This window comes from Portunus trituberculatus, chromosome 20 (assembly GCF_017591435.1).
Source record: "Portunus trituberculatus isolate SZX2019 chromosome 20, ASM1759143v1, whole genome shotgun sequence".
In the NCBI taxonomy this organism is placed as follows: domain Eukaryota; kingdom Metazoa; phylum Arthropoda; class Malacostraca; order Decapoda; family Portunidae; genus Portunus; species Portunus trituberculatus.
This window is the reverse complement of record NC_059274.1, coordinates 14,174,091-14,196,789: the sequence shown is the minus strand read 5'-3', so window position 1 is coordinate 14,196,789 and position 22,699 is coordinate 14,174,091. Positions and strand designations below refer to the sequence as shown.

General features: G+C 41.6%; 2 protein-coding genes across 7 annotated transcripts in view; one reads left to right on the top strand and one right to left on the bottom strand.

The window, feature by feature from the left end:
• The first annotated feature begins 785 nt into the window (after positions 1-785).
• LOC123506469 (putative tyrosinase-like protein tyr-3) lies at positions 786-18,443 on the top strand. Its single transcript, XM_045258581.1, has 4 exons — positions 786-998; positions 14,932-15,048; positions 16,368-16,493; positions 17,006-18,443. Exons 1-4 carry the CDS (start codon positions 926-928, stop codon positions 17,101-17,103), a joined length of 414 nt encoding a protein of 137 aa, XP_045114516.1. The 5' UTR covers positions 786-925; the 3' UTR covers positions 17,104-18,443.
• Positions 18,357-22,699, bottom strand: part of LOC123506465 (lys-63-specific deubiquitinase BRCC36-like) — an 18,393-nt gene continuing 14,050 nt past the window's right edge. For all 6 annotated transcript variants that reach the window (XM_045258574.1, XM_045258569.1, XM_045258571.1 and 3 more), the window contains exons 6-8: positions 21,766-21,897; positions 21,276-21,384; positions 18,357-19,523 (exon numbers count right to left, since the gene is read on the bottom strand). In XM_045258574.1, coding sequence (XP_045114509.1) covers positions 19,354-19,523; positions 21,276-21,384; positions 21,766-21,897 — 411 coding nt within the window. In that variant the 3' untranslated portion in view covers positions 18,357-19,353. The remainder of the gene's footprint in view (positions 19,524-21,275; positions 21,385-21,765; positions 21,898-22,699) is intronic.

Here is a 22,699-nt window from a genome sequence, read left to right as displayed (position 1 = left end):
TTATTACTACTGTGAAGTTTTCCTAAGTTTTCTGCAGCTCATGGCCATCCTTTTCCTTCACAAATAAGCAAATCAATCATCGATGTGCACTAATCTCTATTAAGTCTGGGAAACCGAGGCTAAACGGCCCTTATAGGTTTTACACCCCCTAGTCAGCCTCTATCATAACTGGAGAAGTAAATGGATAAATAAAGGGATAAAGATACATTTGATTAAAGAGTAGGGCGAGTAAACGGCTCAGGTTTTGCATCCATTGGTCAGTGTCTTGTATTAATATATAAAAGGATAAGAAAATAATGAAGCTGTCCACGCAGTAATGGCATCGTGCAGCAAGCGCAGTTGAGCTCCGTGATGTCAAGACAGAGCCACCGGTGCTATGGGGCAAAGGTCGCCACTTGTGTGTAATATTACATCACGTCTCCACATGTTTTGCCTCTCGCGGGAGCTTCAATCGCGCGGACCAATCGACAGCTAGCGAATGTGATGACGTAGCGGGAGCCAATCGGACGGAGGCTGGTAGAAGCGGGCACCCGCGAACTCAATGGTGCAGTGTTTGGTGTTTGCTTGCCTTAACTGTGTTAGATGAATAAATCATGAAATCCAAGCACTGTGTGTTACCATGTGCATCACGTCACACCACCGTCCCCTCCGTCAGGACAGGCGGGGCCGGCGGAAGTGGTGATCGAGAGTTCCCAGTAACGGGGTCGGGTGTGCTCAGGACACTCCGTGACGTCAGAGGGAGTGTGAGTGTGAGGCGCACGGTCAGGTATAAAACCCGACGCCAGAGGTTAGTCCGTGTTACCTGGTGCTCCTGGAGCCTAGTGCAAGGTGGAGTAGCTCGCGAGTGCTTGACAGCTGCTGGCCCTCACTGGAAGACTGTTGTGTCCGCCCTTTGAACGCAGGACTGTCTGTTGCTTTGGTGATCATGGCGCTGAGCTGTCTTCAAGTCTCGTGTGCTGCTGCTGTTGCGGTTCTTCTTATCTCCAGTGTCGCTGAAGGTAAGAAGTCAGGACACACTAACTCCAGACAATACAGAGAGACAGGTTGGCGAGACTTACTTTGTAATTTATTAAACACGGGAGATAGGAAAGGAGAAAAACAACTCCAGCTACTTCTGTCAATCAAGTGACACTGTGGGAAGATGCGACAGACACGTTTTCCCTTTCAACGTTAACGATAAAAAAAAAAAAACCTACTATTGGTTTTATAGTAAAGGGGAAGTGATGTGTGACAGTCTATTCAATTTCGCATTATGTATGCCTCTAATAAACACAACTCATGATGACTTAACTCAATGAGGTGACATGAAATAAAAAAAAAAAAAAAAGCCCCAACAAATCAACCAACGTACAAACAAATTCAACATCTTTATAACACAACAGAAATAAAAGCATAAAAACTAAACGAATTCACATAAAGCTACCAATAACAACACGGGGTCAAAAACAAAAACACAGGAAGCTGCAAGAAACCACTATATGCCTATAGAGGTGGCAGTCTCAGAGGAAAACGAAAGTAGTAAAAAGTGCAAGTTACGCTCAAGGGTCTAGCTGTTCTGGCGGCGTAATGAGGAGGTGCCTGCACAAGTTTCCTTTCTGAAAGTCCCCCCGCTCGCGTGCTGAGGGGAGAGCCATTCAATTGTGAAGGTCGAGGCGGAGTGTGTTGCGTGCATGCTTGCCCCGCGTATCAGAAGTAGTAGTAGTAGTAGTAGTAATAGTAGTAGTAGTAGTAGTAGTAGTAGTGGTGGTGGTAGTGCTGGAGGTGGTTGTAGTAGTAGTAGTAGTAGTAGTAGTAGTAGTAGTAGTAGTAGTAGTAGTAGTAGTAATAGTAGTGGTGGTGATGGTGGTGGTGTGGTTGTGCTTGACAATGGTAGTGGTAGTAGTAGTGGTGGTGGTGGTGGTGGTGGTGGTGGTGGTGGTGGTGGTAGTGGTGGTGGTGGTGGTGGTGGCAGAGTAGAGTGAGTAGAGTGAAAATTTTGTGGCGAAAATGGTAGTGGTAGTAGTGGTGGTAGCAGTGGTGCAGTGGTAGTGGTGGTAGTAGTGGTGGTAGTGGCAGTGGTGAGTAGAAGTAGAAGTAGTTGTAGTAGTAGTGATAGTAGTAGCAGCAGTAATAGTAGTAGTAGTGGTAGTGGCAGTGGTAGTAGTAGCAGTCACAGTAGCAGTAGCAGCCACAGTAGCATTAGGAGTAGGCCTAGCAGTAGCAGTAGTAGTCATAACAATAATAGCAATACCATTACTAATAGCAGCAATAACATCAAACAAACTAATAACAACAAAAACACTAATACCAACACCAATCACAACAAAAAAATTATGAAAAAAAATATTACGAAATAAAACACAAGCACTCGTGTACTCCACTAAACAAGAGCACTAAATCACTGCCACCCATAGCCAGCAAGCACGCCAACACGACACGGTGCATGCTGTTCACCACCACCACCACCACCACCACACCCATTCACGGCCTGACTCACGTGACCTGTATTCAGAAACGCTCTCCTCTCACCACGACTATTTTCCAAGGCCACAAAGATGATTAGCGGGATTTTCAAGTGTTTCTCCAGTTAATACAGTAGAAATCTTGTCAATCTCCGTCAAGAACTGTCAAAACATCTTAAAAAACTCATGTTAATTTAAATAAAGCCTTTTAAAATAGTGGAGGAAAAGCACAGGAGATTCAAGCATAACACAACACGACCTTGATGATACACTCGAGTGTTCTATCCTATTTGCTCCCTTGAACAGTGCGGAGTCCTTAAAAGTTATCTGTTTTGTCTTTTCTATTTTATTTCTCTTTCTGTTTATTTGTTAGTCTTCCTCCAAATCTTTCTGTTAATTTGTTTTATGTTCCATCTGTTCTTCTTGTATTTCTTCATTTATTAGTTTCTTATTCGTTAATCTAATTGTGTTTTAGTCAGTTTATTTACCTCTCCGTTTATTTTGTTTCTCCTTCATATATTTACATTTCTGCATCGTATATCTATTTTTCCAATGGTCATATTCTTCACGTAATCATATTAACTCATGCGGAAGTTTTGTAAGGTCACGTAGCTTTCATTTTCCCTTTCTTTGTAGCACGTAATTTTTCAAACGCCTCAATAATCACTCAGTAACGATTACCATAAAAATCCTTACCATTCTCATCAATACAACTAAATAAAAATCCCACTGTGTAAAATATGAGGAAGTTTTGGAGTAAAGTTAATGAAATCTCTAGAGCCACATGATCGTAAACTACAACTTGATATTAAGATTACCAGTTATCTGATGTGGTAATATTCCGCAATACTTCAAGATTGGGTGATTGGCGGTCATATTATGTCGCAAACTGTGAAAAAAAAATGTATATACAACAAACAGAAATGAAAAAATAAAGGTTGATTGTGAAGAGAAACACAGTGTAATATAAAGTTGGAGTCAGAACAGAAACATCTGAGCTACATTGCGTATCAAATTGAACAAAGTAATCACAGGTTCAAGACACGCCACTCATGCACTCCAAATCACCGGAACAACAACAACACTGGTAACTTGAGACTTCCACAAACTACACGTGTGAGACGAGACTGAAAAAAAAAAAAAAGAGAAAAACACTGGACGCGCCCACTTCCTACCTTTTTTTTCTTACAATTATCGAGCTGTAACAAGAGTAAAAGGATATCAAGGCCAGAATGCATTACAATCCAACCTCCGCTTCCTGAAGGCCGGTCATTCCTCGCGTCAGGGAGTGAGATGAGCAGGAAGTGGCGGCAGCGCAGGTAGTAAAGTCGAGTCTGGCAACTTGTAACCCGGCAGTGAAAGTGGTGCAGGATTGCCGACGACAGCTTTATTACTCCCTGTTTTACACCAATCTCCCCTTACTTCTTCCCCATTGCTGGAGTACACATTACCACCCATCGACGCTGGCTTGTCTAGGTTACCAGCGTCACTCTTCAAGGTCGCATTGCCTGGGGGTTAATGCTTTGATATTTCGTAATGGCACCAGCGTCTCTCCTTCGGTAGTCGGTGTGTGTAGCGACTAGTGACCGTGTTATAGTGTACCTCATGACCGGTGGGTGTGGATGTGGGTGTTGGTAGCGCCGCCCAGTCATCCTCGCTTCATTAACGCCTCGACCGCTAATGACTATTTTTTCCTTCGATTGGATGATTATTACGGGTTTTTGTTTTTATGTGGTATGGTAATTTTACTTGTTCTGTTCCATCTCTCTCTCTCTCTCTCTCTCTCTCTCTCTCTCTCTCTCTCTCTCTCTCTCTCTGCTGATAGTGGTGTCTTGAAATTATCGTCTAAATTTGTATCAGTCATTTTATTAAGTCAGCGAGCCAAGATTATTACCTTAATGATGTTCTACTGATGTAACTTTGCACATATAGTCTAGCAGAGAGATAATGAGGAAACTTGTTATTCTCTCTTCCTTCCTGAAAAAAAAATTAGCAATGCAATTAATAAACTTAAAAGCGAAAACTTTGACAACCCTTTACGAAACTTGTCATTCTTCATCATAATCATCATAATAATCCACTCAAAAAACAGCAAGACACCACTAGAGATGAAAGCTTCGATAACGGTTTAAATTCTACTTTAGTCACTTTCGCCTGTAGACATAGTAAGGGGCAAGGCGCGTCATGGCCAGACTGACACAAACATACTGACAATGTCCCAACCAATTTTTTTTCCCTCCCTGACAAACACATAAGGCAAAGGACAGAAGCTTTGCATAGGACAGCCTTGGTCTGTCGCCTCAACCATAACCTCGCGGCGCAGACACTTTTGAGCAACAGTAGCGCTGAAAGAGAAGCACCAAGCAGTGACTAGAATAGGAAAGGGAGCGATATGATCAAATTCACTGTACTATCAGACGCTCTTCCTTTGGCAAAAATCACACTACAGCTGCTAATTGAAACTAAGAAACTCAACTATTTATCATGTCCAAGCGCTAAATTTTTCAAGGAAGCATCTGTTTATTGGTTTACAAGGAAGCACAATTGATTTCTTACATGCAGCGTTGTTCTTATACTAAATACTTCCGCAAGGCACCTCAGCATCCCTCAAAACCTCCCCAGGAAAAGAAAGACAAACCAAAACAAATGTCCCTGCGTGTCTCTCTGTCTCGAATCAGCATTTCATGGAAGTCCTCAGTTCCTTATTTGCTGCGTCCCTTTCCTCTTCCTACTCGTCGATCTCTTCCGTTTCTCTGACAGCACATACCAAACCCTCCACGGACCGTACCGCAGGGGACTTTACGGGCATGGCCTTGTCCGTATCCGTGGTGTCGCGTTCTTCGTCACCCTCCCTCAGCACCCTTGCCTCGCCTTACGCAGCACGTCTTCTGGTGAGACTAGGGGACTTCCGCACTCCTTCCTACTACTGGTGCATCTGATAATCCTTGCTCGGGGCAGCGGTCACTCCCTCCACGTGCTCCGGGGTCCGCTATACGCATATCGATTAATCTACACGTTGAATTCATTGAGAGAGAGAGAGAGAGAGAGAGAGAGAGAGAGAGAGTCTAACCGGTTTACACTGAACACCTGCATGAGAGATGAAAAGACTGGATATACACATAAATATCCCAACTGAATTAAAAACTGACGAGGAAAAATGTTTCGTTATGACTCACTGAGATGAAGAAATAAGGAAATGAAACAGAAAGAAGAACGAGGACGTGGAGAGAGAAGGAGAGAGAGAGAGAGAAATGAGGAAAGTCCGAGGGAAGGGAAAGGAGTGAGGAAGGTGTTTCATAATTGGACGCACTGGACTCACCCCAATGACGTGGTGGATTGTTGTGACTCCTTTCTCTCTCTCTCAAGGTCGCCGAGACGAGGAAGTAGTAGTACTAGTAGTAATAGTAGTGGTAGTAGTAGTGCCACACGTGCCACTTCCACTGAACGTTTTCTTTTACTATTTTTTTCTTTCTCTCTTTTTATTTATTTTTTTTTCACCGCCAAGAGATCCATAAGAAGACAAGGTTAGACACAGATGGAAGCCACGGCAATATAGAACAAGAGAAGGGTGACCCGGATGAAGGAACACATAGAGAAGAGCTGTTGCAAAAGCCAAACTTCCGACCTACAACACAACTGATCAACTTTCGACGGTACTGTGAAACGTTCCGGCGCCTTGCCTCGAGGACTTATGGCATCCTTTGATACTTATTAACATCCTAAGGTTTTCATGATATTAGCGACAGTGAAATGAGAACTCTGTATCATCAGCGATAAAAATTACCGTGAAAACTTAATTAATCATTGCAGTGGCTTTGGAAAGAGGCCTTAAGGAAATACAAAAATACAGTATGATGAAAGACACTACTATTTATAACATTGAAAGAAGCACTTTTGTCAATCCTTATGCTATTTTATTCCTATACATAGCCCGTGTGTGTCTGTGTGTATGGAGAGTTGCTGTATCCTGGATTAGAAAAATATATAAAAGAAAAAAAATAAGATAAAACATTTTCCCACCACTGTAGCTGTCAAAGAAGCAAGATAGTAAACTAGCCGGTGCATCTCTCCGACACTAAACCCACACAGCCGGACAAAAACACTCATACCACATGGTGTCACTGACCATCCTGCAATCCACATCACTGCAGCACCTCACTCCCACGTGGACAAGAGATTACGACTGACAGGTACGACTTGTGGACAGCCATTTAGAGAGCGTTCCTCCATGCTTACTTGAAGCAAATGTACATACCACTGCTATGAGAATGGGAAGGAGGCAAAAACGTCCCTCTTCTTTTCTGGAGGGATCTTTTAAAGCCTCTTAACGCCACTCGCTATGAAGGAGACAAGCATATTACTGCTATGAAGATGAGAGAGATAGAATGTCCCTCTCCGTTTATGGAAAGACACTCGTAAATACTCTTAAAGTCACTTGCTATGAGGAAAAGACTTAGTGAGGAGTAGGTAGAGAGAGTGAGAGAAAGAGAAGACTTACTCCATTTCACTCTCCTTTACCGATTGCCGTTGAAAGATAACAGCTTCATAAACACACTAATATGAATAGATCTGATGAGGCAGAAGAAGACGCCTTCCTTCGTTTAATCAAATCCTTTCCTTATTCAGTGCTGGAGAGGATCATGCACACTCTCACACACTACTAAACACAAAAAAACAAGCAACTCTGCCCGCTTCGTGACCCTTCAGACGCAGTGATTCGTGAAGCGCAAACTGTAAAGGCACGAGTTAAGTTTTGTGTCTCCGGCTGTGGATACAAAACAAGCTACGAGTATCAGACTCACTCAAAGACACGAGGAACCAACAGACCTTATTTCATGACTGAACACTTGAAAAACTAGAAAGGGAGAAGGTCGAAAGGGGGAGGAAATGATGAGGTGGAGAAAATTTAATACGAGCGACCACGCGGAAGCTGAGTGGGATGGATGAAGAAGGAACTAAAAGAAGAGGAAGTTCATGGGGACGACATATTGAAGAGGACGACTCCACATAAGGCAATGAGGAAAAGAACCACATACTCTAGAAGAAAACGTTAAAAAGTCTCATTTACCTTTGATACCTTTAGAAAAAACCGAACTTCTCTGTTACCAAATATTAGAAAACCACATAGCATACCAATAAGATGAGGAACATACAGCACATGCGAACTTGAAAGGACTGGATGGGGGAGCGGGCGACCATGGCCAGGAGTAAACAGAAGCGGATGAAAAGATAACATTGCAGAAGATGATTATACACTCTGATAGAACGATCCCGGCGGCCACACAGGTGAAGCCACAAGTGTGTGTCAGGTGTTCGGTGCCTAATGAGCCATATATGTCTCCACCTCCTCGTGTGTCGTTGGCAGCTGCGTGTAGGAATGATTATGCCAGGTCACAATGCAAGTTACAGGGCATGATGGTGTATATAAGGAAAAATATATGCTTCACACGGTGTTGATTATAATGTTGTGTGTTTGTGCTGATTCATGTGTGATTGCGTGAGCTTTACTTTCTCTCTGGTGCTTGTGGCATTGTGCTAAGCGAGGACTTTTTGCTTGTTTGTGTTTCCACCATACACTGCTCAAAAAAATTCATTGTAATCTTAAATAAAAAGAAATAAAAGTCAGAAAAATATTACACAGCATAACACAAACTATTACTTCATTCGATCTTTTTTATGTTATCATCTTTCCTTTCTCAATAGTTTTTTTCTTCTTCTTTAACAAATTTCAGTGACTGCACGTAATTTTTTGGGTCGCTGCGCTGCATAATGCCAGATCTAATTCCACACCTTATCACTGTTCAAATCGACAATATTTGAAATCCTTCAGTAGGTAAACCTTATATTTTTTCTTGAATTTAGCGCTTAATTTTACTTCCCTTATCAGTTTTTTTAGGTCAACTAAACCAAATAACAAAAAATATAAGACTAATCTACTTTCACGTCTTCTTGAGAACGTATTTAACCCATTCGATACTGGTGCACATTTTTACCTTGAGATTTGAGTACGGTAAGACCATTTTATTGAGACTATATAGGAAGAGTCAATGGAGGTTAGAAAATCAATACCCACAGTTTTCACTACTTCAGTCGTCCACATAAGTTTCTGAAGCTATATAAAATCACCAAATCGTAAGTAGAATGAATATGAAAATGCGTTATGGTACTGAATGAGTTAAGTGTGCCTATACGTTCTAGTTTCCAAAGGCAGAAAGGCAGGAAAGTATTCAGCAAAGGTCTTTCCGTTGCTAAACAAACGTTCAACACCAAATACTGTCCATCTGTGAATCGCGACCCAACCAACGTTTATTTTGCAACGATATTCTTATTTCCTTTCTGTTCCTCTTTCTTGTATCTCCTCCAGCCCAAGTTCTTGTTTGTCTTCCTCACCTTGGATTACGATTTTTTTTTTTTCGAGTGTTTCCTCTCTCTCTCTCTCTCTCTCTCTCTCTCTCTCTCTCTCTCTCTCTCTCTCTCTCTCTCTCTCTCTCTCTCGCCCTGTTTTTGTTTTCTGTCATCTTCACCTTTTTTATTTATTCTGAAACCACTTATTTTCTTATTTATTATGCCTATTACTTCCCATTTCCATCAATACCTCCCCCCCCTCTCTCTCTCTCTCTCTCTCTCTCTCTCTCTCTCTCTTTAAGCCGGGGGCCAAGGTGGACGAGTGAGGAGGCCCTTCACTCGCCCTCTCATGCATCATTGTTACTTCCAAAACACTGCATTAAAAACTTTCCTCCGTGTGATTGCGTGAAGTGGTCGTCCCTGTGCTTGCCTGGCCCACGTGCGCTGATGGAGTGATTGACTGACTGACTGGCTCACTGACTACCTGACTGACTGCCTCTGCGCCTATATGGAGAGGAGAGCGAGTAATGAAGATGTTACTTTGCTACTTAAGGTTCAGTTCACGATAAGAATGAGGAGTTTGTCTGGAAGTGATAAGGGAGTGAGATCTGTCGTAGTAGTTCGCCCCAGAGAGGCTGTGAAGGACACCACTCAGGCTACGGAGAACTTTAAAAAAAAAAAAAAAAAAAACGGAAGGGAAGTACGGTGTTGGAAATTTAGAACAGGAAATACGAAAAAGAAAGTGCCCAGGTGGATTGCTTGCCGTGTTTAATTATGACGAGGTCACTCATTTTGTCTTTTTGGGAATATTTTTGCAGCCTCATCCTCTGTTCAAGTCGAAAATTTAGGCCACACGAATGAGTCTCCTTCTGTTAAACATCAGGACGGACGGATCTTTCATTTTTCTTTACTCCGAAGTGCTAAGACGTTACTGTGAAATATGAACAAGAAGCATAAGTTTGAAATTATCGTGAACAAGAAACATAGAGGTAGGTCGTATGGGTCTTTCCCGTTCAAGTCACAGTGTTTCCTAATTCTTGAACAACTGGTATGAATCTATATGCAAGATTCTTATGATCATTTCTACTTAACGCTCAGAATACTGTGAAAACTATTTGCACTGGAATACATGAAGACAGACTGAACTTCCATTTCGAATCTTCCCTATGAGATTTATTTTCCTTCCTTTCTGTGACTAGTTCAAATTTTTACACGGTAATCTTATGGTCGATCCTAGAAAGCATTCAAAATACCTTACTGAATAAAGGACATAACCAGAGTACCTTTTTCTTATCTTTCATAGGCCACAGAACAATTTAAGAGCCTGTAGCACAAAAGCCTATAAAATGGTCTGGCACTGCGAGCTAACAATCAGACCTTCACTACTCACTTACTCGTAAAGCATCCTAACTCAAAGCACTCACTCCCAATCCTGCAAGCACGTTCCTCCTTCACACACCCAACGCCCTGCTTTCCGCGCCGTGGCTTCTCGCAGGCTCCTAGTGGACGGGTGGGTCAGAGATCACAGCCGCAAAAACCAGACTAATTTATGATGTTGATTCTGATACGAGAGCGGCGGGAAGTAAACTGTCTTTTCCTCGTTTGCCCGGTGGATGCGTGCCAAGAGTTGTTCTGTTGTGGCTCTTTTTCTTTCCTTCCGTCTGGTCAGCTTCGAGGTCACCAAAGGAGAACGCAAGTGGGTATCCGAGGAAATGCAGTGTGTGTGTGTGTGTGTGTGTGTGTGTGTGTGTGTGTGTGTGTGTGTGTGTGTGTGTGTGTGTGTGTGTGTGTGTGTGTGTGTGTGTGTTAGTAGTTCCTTGTTTTGTTCTATTGAGTTTTGGTGTTCTCCATGTTTGTTCTTCCATGTTTGGGTCTTTATTTCGACACCATGTTACTTTGCTGCTGTGGCGCCACAACGTCAATCAATTCAGTTAGTTACTCCGAGTTTCCGCGCCACATTTTTTCTTTTATTGCAGTATCAATCAGTCAATCCAGTTTTTATGTTTTATTTATTTTCTTTCTACGCGACATCAATCAATCTATTTTTCATCACATATGAAGAAGTCAATCCAGTCTCTCTCTCTCTCTCTCTCTCTCTCTCTCTCTCTCTCTCTCTCTCTCTCTCTCTCTACGTAACATGAACCAGTCGATCTACTTTCCCAACAACTTAACGAGAGATGTGGATCGGAAAAAAACTTGCCAAGCTTACTAAATTACGATAGTCTTAGAGTGCCACCTCGAGGAATGAGTGACTTATCTTGGCACTGTGGCGGTAAGGAGGTGTGCAAATGTCTTACGTACCTGACGAAGATGACGCAGAAGTGTAGGGAAGAGAGGATGCTTTTAATAAACGTAAAGATACAAAATTTCTGCAATATCGAAGCTAAATGGACGAGTTTACGCATCAAAAAGGGTCTCCAAGCGCACGGGTTCGAATCCTGTCCACGGTCTGAGTGTAGGTTGGGCTTCCTCACTCGGGTCAACGGTTTCCTAGCGGGTGGGCTTTGAGACAGGAGGTACCCCAAAAAGTATCCCCTTTAGCCCATAAATTCCCGTGAAAAGCCCACATGGTATAAATAAAAAATAAAAAAATTTAATCTAACATTCCCGAGATACATTTTCTTTAATACCTGAAGTGACCGATGGCTCTCCCAGTGATCACGTGACGTATCTGGAACGCCTCAATTTTTATTGATAAACAGGTCAAGGAATGAATTACTAATATACGATCTAAAAATATTTCCCCCCTACCTAACGCCGCTTCACGCTTGACTACTAATGCGGTTAAGTGAATATAATCATCAGGAGGAAGTGAGCCAGTAAGCCCCTCATGAAGAAGTGAAGCGGAAGATGATAAAGTCGGTGGCAAGACGTGAAAATTACAACGATGCAACTTGTGACCGTGAAATAAAGTCCATCCATTTATATTCTGACACGAAGCCGGAGAAGGGAAGAAAGTTTATGCGAACCATTGTTTACAGACAGAGGGTTTGTCGGCTGACCTTCGCTAAGCTGCAGGACTGGTATTACTAGTCCCGGCCTATCACCATCTGTTTCCTGCACATCATCCTCGTCTGACCTATGCCTGCTGCGTGGCGTTTAGTTACTGGGACTCCTTACTTTTATTGCCTAGCTAACACACACACACACACACACACACACACACACACACACACTGAGCGCCCTCTCTGGTTCAGTAGAGGAAGGTTTATTGCCTGGTAAGCGATGCAGTGCCTGTGTCCAGGCGGTGGGTGAAGAATCCGCTCCAGGCTTAGAAACCAAAGTAATGCAAATGAGCAGCGTGGTTAGTCCAACCTGGTCTTAGTCGCTTAGCTTCCTATTTTCGAATGCCCTGCTCTTTCTCGTCACGGTTATCTCATGAGTCAAAGGTTCTCTTTTTTTTTTTTTTTTTAACTGATGACGCAGAATCTATTAACTATCTCTAGAATCAAACATCCTTAAAAATCCCAAGAACTTCCTTTATAAACTGCTGAAGGTGGCTAAGATGAGGCACAGAAACGTTTAAGAACACGGTCCTGTCTCCGCTTTACCTTGACGAGAGAGCCGCGATGGGCACGCTAAGTGAATGGGCGGGTGCCAATTCTACACCCACGCACGCGGCTGTCCTCGTTCCGGGCTGACCAGTCTCATCCACACGATGCTGCCACACCAGGAAGTGAGCACTGCCTCAGCGGACGGCAAACACCCTCCGAGAAGGTATGTAAGTACCTTCCTTGAAAACCTTCCCTGTGGCGGCCTTGCAAGGCAACCGCGCTGGACAGCCCGATGCTTCCTGGCTCAAGGCTTCCGTTTGCCCGTGACTTGCGAGACACAGACCAACGTTGAATCATAGACAGCAGACAGAGAGCCACTCACTCTACCGGCAATGACAACAGAGGATAAGCGCGGGTTTTCCTCCTCTATCCCCTTGACATCTGCTCAACATGTGGCTCACGAGTCACCACTAACAAACTGAATTTTCTATCGTTGTTCCCGGCGATCAGAAAGGGTTTGCTGATTTCAAAATTACTTTAAAGCATTCTAAGTCTTCCTCCAGACTGCATCTACAAAAAAGACTGATACCTCAGAACAGTCCAAATTATACTCATGAGAAAATTGATGACTGCCACGCGACAAGCTGCCCGCCTCAAGCTTTCTGGTTCAATTCCTCACGGTTCCGTAATACCAACTTGAATATGTTTGAAGGAAAGTGTGAACACCACACAGCAATTGTAAAGGAATTAAAGGGAACGTCTACAGGAAATACTCGTTGATAGGAAGGTATCAGCCTGTATGAGATTAGACTCTCTCTCTCTCTCTCTCTCTCTCTCTCTCTCTCTCTCTCTCTCTCTCTCTCTCTCTCTCTCTCTCTCTCTCTCACACACACACACACACACACACACACACACACACACACACACACACACACACACACTGCTAATCTCCAGCCCTTGTCCAATTAGGGCGTAACATTAAACACACTCAACAACAAAGTCGCGAATGAAAATAGAGTCCGAATTAGTACATTTGACGAACATGCAACCCGCGCCGTGCCTTCCCTTCCACGCCTCAGGACAGGGGCGGGGAGGCGGGCGGCAACGGCAGGCGGCAGGTAGAAGGTAGGGTGGAGCGGGAACCTCTCTCTCTCTATCTCTAGACAGGTGGAGTCAACAACCGTCTCAAATGACCTTGATCTTGGATGGCCGTGGCCGCGCGGGCTGAGTGAGCTGGTACCCCCCCTCCTCTTCCCTCCCTCTCACTTATTGCCTCACCGCTCCTGTCAACACCTCTATCCCAGGACTCGCTTCCTGCCAGAGACTCACTCACCTTGATTGCAGTACATCGCTTACCTATTCGAGTGGTATTTGTACAGTTACGCAAATCTTATTATCCTTCCGCCTATCAAGTGTGTAGGTATAAGCGGTGTGTGGTAAGTGGGTTTTTGTTTCTGTTACTGAAGAAATTAGGCATAAAAGGTGAATTTTAATGAGCGAAATTTGCAAAGCGTTTTTTCTTCCTAAAGATTGCTGACATTATGACTATCAATGAGTGGACGCGTTTCATAAAGATTTCAAACAGAAAGACAAAAAAGCCACCTTACGTTGTCCTTATATGCAGGTGCGATGTGAATGAAATAAAAAAGTGAATGCATCTTTGCAAAGTATTTTTTCATGCACACTAAAGAACGACATGTGAGCCACCATGTAGCCATTAATCAAGCTGCCACAAGCTAACGAATAAAGATCTTGCACGAGACGACACTACAGAATCAAAAATACTTATGAAAAGAAAAGTAAATATATAAACAAGAATTCAAAACGTCAAGAAGGAGGAAGATGAAGAAAAAGCAACATCAATCAACCACTACAGATTCACAGTTACCCGAGAAAAATAGATACACAACACCTCACAACGGCGAGAAGGAGAATGAGGAGGAGGAAGAGCAAAAAAATCAAGCATACATTATAAAATCATGAGTCACAACATATCGACGCCCAACAAGTGACGTCAGGAAGGCATCACAAGGAAGGTCAGCGACTGTCCCTCATGCGCAACACCAAGACGAGCATTCCCAGGTATTCCCACTCACCTTCCAGCAGACCTGCCCAGCTAACGGTGCAGACAAGCGCTCGGATGGTGGAGGGAAGGAAGACTGGTATTATGGCGGGTGAAGTAACCGATGGGACGGGAAGGGAGAGGGGGTCAGGGATTGTGGTCAGTGATAGGGATGGGTAGGGACTCTAGGACGTTAACCCTTCCAGCTTGCCTAATTTCTGACTCCCGCCCGTCTCGTAATGCAATCTTGCAGGCCCCGCGCTAATTACCTGTTTGTATTGTTTTTTTAGCTTAGACACTGTAGTGTTCTTAAGTGCTTTCTTACTTGATAGGGGGAGTTCAAAGGTCCCAGATATGATTTGCCGGGTTCATATGGGTGTTTTTTAGTCTCTCTCTCTCTCTCTCTCTCTCTCTCTCTCTCTCTCTCTCTCTCTCTCTCTCCACGAACTACCATTTGTGTCTTGAAAATACCTAAGGAAAAGTAGTTTCTACGACTCTTCACTTTCTTCCCTTCTTCACCCATCATGATACAATATATTATGAACTTTTGACGATCTCCCTTTCCCTAATGAGTCTCTTCTTCCCGCAGGCTGCAGTGACTTAGACCAGAGGTGTGAGCAGTGGGCGTATGCAGGCGAATGCACCACCAACCCAGGCTACATGAAAGTCAACTGCCCCGTGTCCTGCCACATGTGCGTCGTGCAAGGTTAGTGCATTCACAGCCCTGCCCGAAGTGACACGAGACTGGTTGCTGTTTCACATGTGCGAATCAAAATACCCTTTGATTGTTTAACTACTATGGCTGTTCTTTGTTTACATCCAGAGAAGTGTTGGAAAATGGTTTATATGAAGGAAAAGAAGAGATTTTTTAAGGTTAGTTTCGTCTTTCCTACGTTCTTCTTAACTATTTAAGAGACTGTTACGTAAATAAGTGTGTAGGTTAAAGGAAAAGATGAAAAATATTTTAGTGAAATGGTTAAGAGTTTTCGAGGTGAAGGTGATGATAAGCTTTATTCGTATCATTCAGTCTTGCTGAGACGGAAAAAGAGGTCTAGCTGCTGTCGTGATGCTGAAGGGGTGAGAAGTAAGTCAGACAGACAGCATTGTGTCCTTTCAGTCTTCCAGTAAAAAGTAACTGCAGTGTGCGAGGTTTTATTTTTCTTCCTGTAAGCTCGTTCAGGAATGCCGGCGCCCATCAGCTGTTCACACGCTCTCCACTCAGCTCATGACACGCCCACGCAAGGCTCGGAGAATTCTAAATCCATACTCGACACTGGAGAGCAAAGACTAAATGCAGGATGTTGCCTTTTCGACCAGTTATTTGTGGCAATTACCCTCGAAGTCTGGGCAGGCGGTATCTATTTCCTACTTATTCCTCTACTTTATTTCTTTTAGGCCAATGGTATGCACTGAGAGGTAGTTAAAAGCAGCGGTACTTCAGCTCGTGGCGAGGTTGAAGAGCGTGTTTTATAGACAAGGCCTGGAGCCTTGCTTAGAGGGGCTGGCACAAGGACCCAGCCTTCCCAGACGCAAGGGTTGCATGTGGTACCGTTAGGGGGACAGGGAGGAGGTACTCGGCTGTACCTCTACTCGGCGAATGCAACTTCAATGTTCATGAGATTGAGCTTGGGAAATTATGTCTTAAATGTTTACAGGGTGCTTTCGTATTCTCTTAAAAATTAAGGGTGGGTACTTTACTTATGGCAGAAGACTTTAAAAGTGATAGAAAAAAGGATGGATGACTTAATTTAATTTACTTACTCTCATTTTTTACACTGAAGAATGTATGTTTCCCTAAAAGAAACTACATTTTAGAAAGTGAAGAATGAATGGTCATTATGTAGACAATACACCTGAAAGTATTTATCCTTTCTACTTAACTCATCTCCACCTTTCCTTCATTTTCACCTTCCTTGTTTCCACTCAAACATTCCTCTTATGAACGCATTTCTCGACCTTTTATTCAAATTGTCCCCTTTCGAATGTAATTATGAATGTTTCCCTAACATCACTACTTTTCTGCAGACAGGGATTGCCAAGACTTGAACGCGATGTGCTACGCTTGGGCGCACAACAACGAATGCAAGACGAACTACAGTTACATGCGAAAAGCTTGTGCGCGGGCATGCAGCTTCTGCCAACCGGCGAATGGTGAGACTAGGGGGCACTATTCTGACACTTCCACGTGGTACCTCAACCACATTCAAAAGGGCCTAATTTAATTAGTTACAAGGATCTTCATTTTTTTTTTTTTTCTAAGTTTCTAGTGAGAGATCAACAATATTTCTACAGTATTCAAAGGAAAACTCTTGAAAACCAGACTAATCATCCATGGCTTTTCAAAATTGTTATATATTTTTTCATTAACAAACTGATAACAGAATCATTCCTGGTTAACCTACCCCCAATTTGAGAGCCAGCTTCTTCTACTCTAACAACCTCAAACTCACTCTATTCTAGTCCTTTACCACACTATTTGACATACAGTTTCTTCATTTACCACTCTGAAAAGTAATTCGTACCTCCCTTTTCAAAACATAATTCACTAATGTGTTGATCCTGAAGCTTTGCCACATTTCTCAGGGGCTGCTTTGTTTAGTTCAAATAGCACTAGCTTTTAGTAATTTTCTTATTTCATATTCTTATACTCCGGTGCCTTTCAGACCACTCAGTCCCTCACGTGCACGCCAACAAGGTGGACTCACTATGGGAGAAGTACCAAAAACGTCACCCTGGCATGCCCATCAGACACCACGGGTAGATGGCGCGCTGCAGTCACACCCTCGTCATTCCACCACGAACACTTCAAAATCAGTGCTTAAGTCGCCGGCCTCAATAAGCGTCCAGTCTAGTGTATATGTTATTTAATTCCCTATAAATGTCTGATTCTTGTTTCTGTCCCTTCATGTTAGTAAAAAAAAAAAAAAAGTTTAATTTAATATAGAAAATACGAGAGCAAATCATCATCAGATCAAACTTTAACTTATGATACCGAGTCTGCTTATGATCATTTGCTAAAATACACCTTACATTCTACACCTTACATTCAAGTAAACTAATGTCTAATACAAATTCAAGAAAACCAGTCCTTTACAAGCTTTAACCAACTTTTTATGAGTCAATCTGTAAAATTCTTTGCTGATATAACACAAGCTGGAGTGCAAGTTACTACTGTGAAGGAACTGAATGTCATTGATTTGGAGGTAGATGTAGTCACTCACCTCAATCTGAATTGTAAGAGTTTCTGGCACCAAGCAAACAAGTACCTACGTGGCACTTGGGCTCAGTTATTATGTTACTGAATGAGCTTGAATGAAGGAGACAAAGCCTTGAATAGGGAGATGCTTCAATTACTGAGAGCAGAAACAAGTGCAATTAGAGGGACAAATCAGAAAAAGGTCGTTAGCGCTGCCCCTTCCTGAGGGAATTCATCTATGTCATCACCATTTTCACTATCATCACTCTCATCTTCATCTGCATGTTTAGCTCAAATAACACAGTTAAGATTTACACAACTTTTTTTGTAATAATAATGTAACAGTGATACAAGGAAAAGACATCCATGCATTATTAATGATAGAAGTGCTACATGTGTATGTGTGTGTGTGTGTGTGTGTGCATGTGTGTGTTTCACTGTTTGATCTGCTGCAGTCTCTGACGAGACAGCCAGACGTTACCCTACGGAACGAGCTCAGAGCTCATTATTTCCGATCTTCGGATAGGCCTGAGACCAGGCACACACCACACATCGTGTGTGTGTGTGTGTGTGTGTATAGGCATGCAAGGAAAGCAAGTCTAGTTTTACTTGATTTTTCATTACATTTTGTATGTATCTGTTTATTTACCATGAGCATTTCCTCTTATCTGCACCAACACTCACAACGCTTACTCTGTGCATCAAGGCACCTGCAAATTACTACTCATAGTGTATCAACCTAACTTTTAATCATCAACTTCACGCGCTTTTCTAGACCTTTACCCCGAAATTTGGACATTAGAAAAATGGCATTAAAATAAACTTCATATATTTATTCTATATATCAAAATATTTCTCAGATGTAATGTAAATATTATTATTTTACATTAAAAAATCATTACTTATTTATGTGCATATATTATCCTCGTGTGTTTATGGACACTACAACACAAACGTACTGCAAACAAGACAAAGTGCAGGAGTTTTCACAAAGACATTGTGGTTTTCTGACTGTTTAGCAGTATTTACTGAAAGTTATTGGGACTTTAAAATGTTGCTGATTCTAGAGACATTTTACATAAGATTTTGTATTGTTCATTGGAAAACTCATGAGAATTGAGGTAATCATCTCTGTGTTCCTTGAAGATATGTAGGCTACTCATCATGAAAGAGAAAAGATGAAAATAAACTAAAAAGATTAAAAATAATAATAAAAAAAATACATACTATATGGGAAAGTGTTCCCAACTGATGGCTTATACACCACGGTGGTGAGGCACTCCCTACACTCTAGCAGTTTGATCTATCCCTACACACTGTAAATCTGTCACAGCCCTTCACACAACTAAGTGTGCCATGCCCTGTACAGGAAGATGTGACGAGAAGGGTTAAGCAAAAGTCAATTAATATTGACGATCTTTAGCAAAGAGAATCTTCCCACAGGCCTACAAATTCTACAAAAATAGAGCAAGAATTGATCTCTTCAATACCAAGGCTCATTAGTGGCTTGTATGACATTAGTGAATAGGAAAGTCAGATAACTGTTTATAAACATAAGCAAGATGATTAAGAAATAATCATCATAAGTAGCAAATGACTAACATACACAGCTTAACCTATGGATGCTGAACATTTGACTTCTAAAACCATGTCTATACTTGTCAAACTTAACAGTGTCCCTATAATTACAAATCATTACAACACAGTAAAAAAAAACATCATAATACAAATAAAATGGAAACCTGTTCATCCTAACGAGCCTTGGCATGAAGAACTTTGGTGTTTGAATGCATCCCTAAAACAACCTTTGGCTTCCTATAGGACAGGAAGAGCAACATTGTTTTCAGAGGATAATTCCTTCAAGTGTTCCTCCTCCTGCTTGAGGTATTTTGTGGTGGTGAGGACATGACTGAGTTGCTCCTCCACACGTGACACCAATGGCCCCAGAACCAGACTGCTCAGCCTACACACACTCTGCACCATCACTGCCAGGAACAAACACCTCATTACCAACACCTCACCTTAACCCTTACAATGCTAACAACTAAGACAATTCACCGTCTACTCTTAAGACTTTTGGCATCTTTTCTCCATTTTTAGAAGATTCTAATGGATGTTACTGAGATTTTCATGTGTTTGTGTGTTATAAGTGATCACTAAGCAAGGCTTCTAGCATCACTAATAAAGACAAACACTCATGAAATTCCAAGCAATCATGTCAGTTGGTTCTAAAGACTCCTTATGAGTTAACAAAACATTTTAGACTAAGAATAGAAGCCTTTGATATCTTACTTGAGATGATTTAACTAGTCACTCAATTTACTGCTTTTGGTCTCTATTAAAAATAAATAATAAACAATTAAGAAGTTTAAAAAAAAAAAAAACATGAGAAAATAAGGGAAGCTGCAAAAGGCCACCTAAACCTGCATAAAACAATTGCAGTTACTTAGCTCCACCTATTGTCTTCTTCCATAACAATAATCAAACGGTTAATAGTCTCACTCAATACAGAAGGGCAGCCTGTATTTTCTCCTTCTAACACTTCAGATTCACTTCAGAATATTTGCAGTAATGACTGTATGAACACAAAAAAGATAATTAGGATGACAGGTAAGGAGTTGCCGATGTTTTCTCCTTCTAATACTTCAGATTTATTTCAGAATATTTGCGGTAATGACTGTATGAACACAAAAAGGAAAATTAGGAAGACAAGTACAGAGTTGTTTCATGGAGAAGTCAGGAAGTGCTTTGCTAAGGGAAGGGAGCACCATTCAAGACAAAATATTCCGTTAACTAGTGTGTGCCCGAGACCAGAACCAGATGCTGCCCGAATGAAGACAACACTACAACAGGTGAACCTCAACTCTATTTTGCAATGTATAAACTCCTACAAGTTGTGAGAATGTAACTGCCATGATTCTGACAGTGTTCAAGAGCTTGTTTGTTAGTACAGATTGTCCTGGAGGTAAAACACCCTGCCCACCTATGTGCAATGAGCTACAGGGCATTAGTTCATTATCTCTGTTATGTGTCTCCTCAATCATACTAAAGAGGTCATAGTGATTCAAATTTTGCTGTTAAAAATTATGCATTTCCTCTATCATATTGAAGAGATTTTATTTTGCTGTTATAACTGATCATATGGATCTCCTCTATCATACTGAGGAGGTTATGGTGAATAAAATTTTGCTATTTAAGTTTTCATAAGCATTGCCTCTCCTCTATCATATTGAAAAGGTTATGGCAATTAAAATTTTGCTGTTATAACTTATCACGTGTCTTCTCTATCATACTGAAGAGGTTATGGTGATTAAAATTTTGATGTTATAAGTTGTCATATGTATCTCCTCTCTCAATTTGAAGAGGTTAAAATGATTAATATTTTACACTAAGAATGCATCACATATATCTCCTATGATATTTACTGAAAAGGTTACAGTGATTAAAATTTTGCTTACATAAGTTACCATATGCATCTCTTCTCTCATAGTGAAGAGGTTATAGTGATTAAAATTTTGCTGTTATAAACTATCAATCACTTCACAAGTAGCAGCACCTCAAGAAAGTCATGGGAGACAGTACAGCTGCTTCATGCTTGCCTTGTGTGCTTTTCAAACAATGCTATGACTGGTCGGCAAGTTTCTTTAGTAACTACATGTGAAATCAAAATCATAATCATTCAGCCTGTAAAGCTGTCTGATAAAATACATTATCAGTAAAGTGACAAAAAAACTGACCTGCAATATTGTGGAGGTGTGTCACGGGGTCTTCTCCTGCTTGCTGACGGGACAGCTGCAAAAACTCGCTCTGTTCCTCATGAAGCGTTGAACAAAGATTATCTAAGGCCTAAAAAATGGGATATATTCTTTATTAGTGTGAAATTATTTGTAGGTTTGAGCTGTACAATGATACCTATCTTATGTTTCTTTTATCTAGAATTTACATAGCATAAATATTTGGGAGGTAGGGAAGAAGGTAGAGTTTATAGCTCAATACTTGCTTTAACAATGAAATTTAATTTCATTTAAATATTCTTTTATGTACAAAAGACATTTGCATAAATCTACAAAAAGAAAACAAGAAATACCCACTAAGGTGCCAGTCACTAAATAAAGGAAAAGAAAAAAAACACAAGCAAAGTCATCAACAGTAACTTAAATTGAGCAGCAAATATCAGCTATTCATTAAAGACAAGTGAGCTAAATCTTTCTTGAGAGGCTCACATACTTGCTGGTTGTTGGAGGCCAGGATTGGGGTGGACAGGATCTCAATGGGCACAGGGAGGCGCACATACTGAGGCGGCTCTCCCTCAGGGCTCTGGTTGCTGGCCTGGAAGCACGTCACTTGATGGTTGCCAATCTAAAGAGGAGAGACACCAGTTATATCTTCATTTCACATACTACATGTCATGAATAACTTAGGTGGAATGTGGTGAATATGATGCTACATTCCAGCTACATGTCTAAATTACAAAATATGAGTAACTTAGCTTCTTGTGTCTATCATGAACACGTCATTACAGTCAATCTATGTACCTATCTTATCATTTACTACCATTATGTAGCTCCACTGATGTATATTGTGCATGATGAGCAAGCTACAATGGCTTTGGTTAATCTACAGTTTAAATCTTACACTTATGAACTATCTATTCAATGTATTTAATTCTTCACACTTTGTTCTTGCCATTAATTTCCATGAAAGTGTCCAGAGGCATGTACACACTTGTTGCACTTCCTCGTATCGTATCTTCGGTGTGTAGCAGTGTGGATGGGATAGCGTTGCACCATTGCATATCAAAATATGATACAAACATATGCAACAGGCTCGATCCACCATTTGTCAGTCTTTTACATCACATCACAGGAATCATATATAACTCACCAACCTTCGTGTGGATGGAGAGCGTGGTATTGTCCCATTGCACATTCAGTGTTGTCGTGGACGATTACGAGTTATTTTTACAATTTTCAACCCAATCGCAGACAACTGAAACTCAATATCAGTTGGGTGCATCCTTATAAAGTTTTTATACAGTCCACCCACAAGCTGGAATTTTAAGTCAGCCAACATAGTTGTTCCACTGCACATCTCCCTACTTCCATAGAGTTCAGACACCCACCAATGCCGTGACTTTTTTTTTCCTATAACTGCCTTGATG

Excerpts from the sequence above, each read along its gene's own strand:
- LOC123506469 (XM_045258581.1), top strand. The coding sequence starts at position 926 with ATGGCGCTGAGCTGTCTTCAAGTCTCGTGTGCTGCTGCTGTTGCGGTT. Across the intron at positions 999-14,931 it reads TATCTCCAGTGTCGCTGAAG|GCTGCAGTGACTTAGACCAG; the intron begins GTAAGAAGTCAG and ends TTCTTCCCGCAG. Across the intron at positions 16,494-17,005 it reads CTTCTGCCAACCGGCGAATG|ACCACTCAGTCCCTCACGTG; the intron begins GTGAGACTAGGG and ends GGTGCCTTTCAG.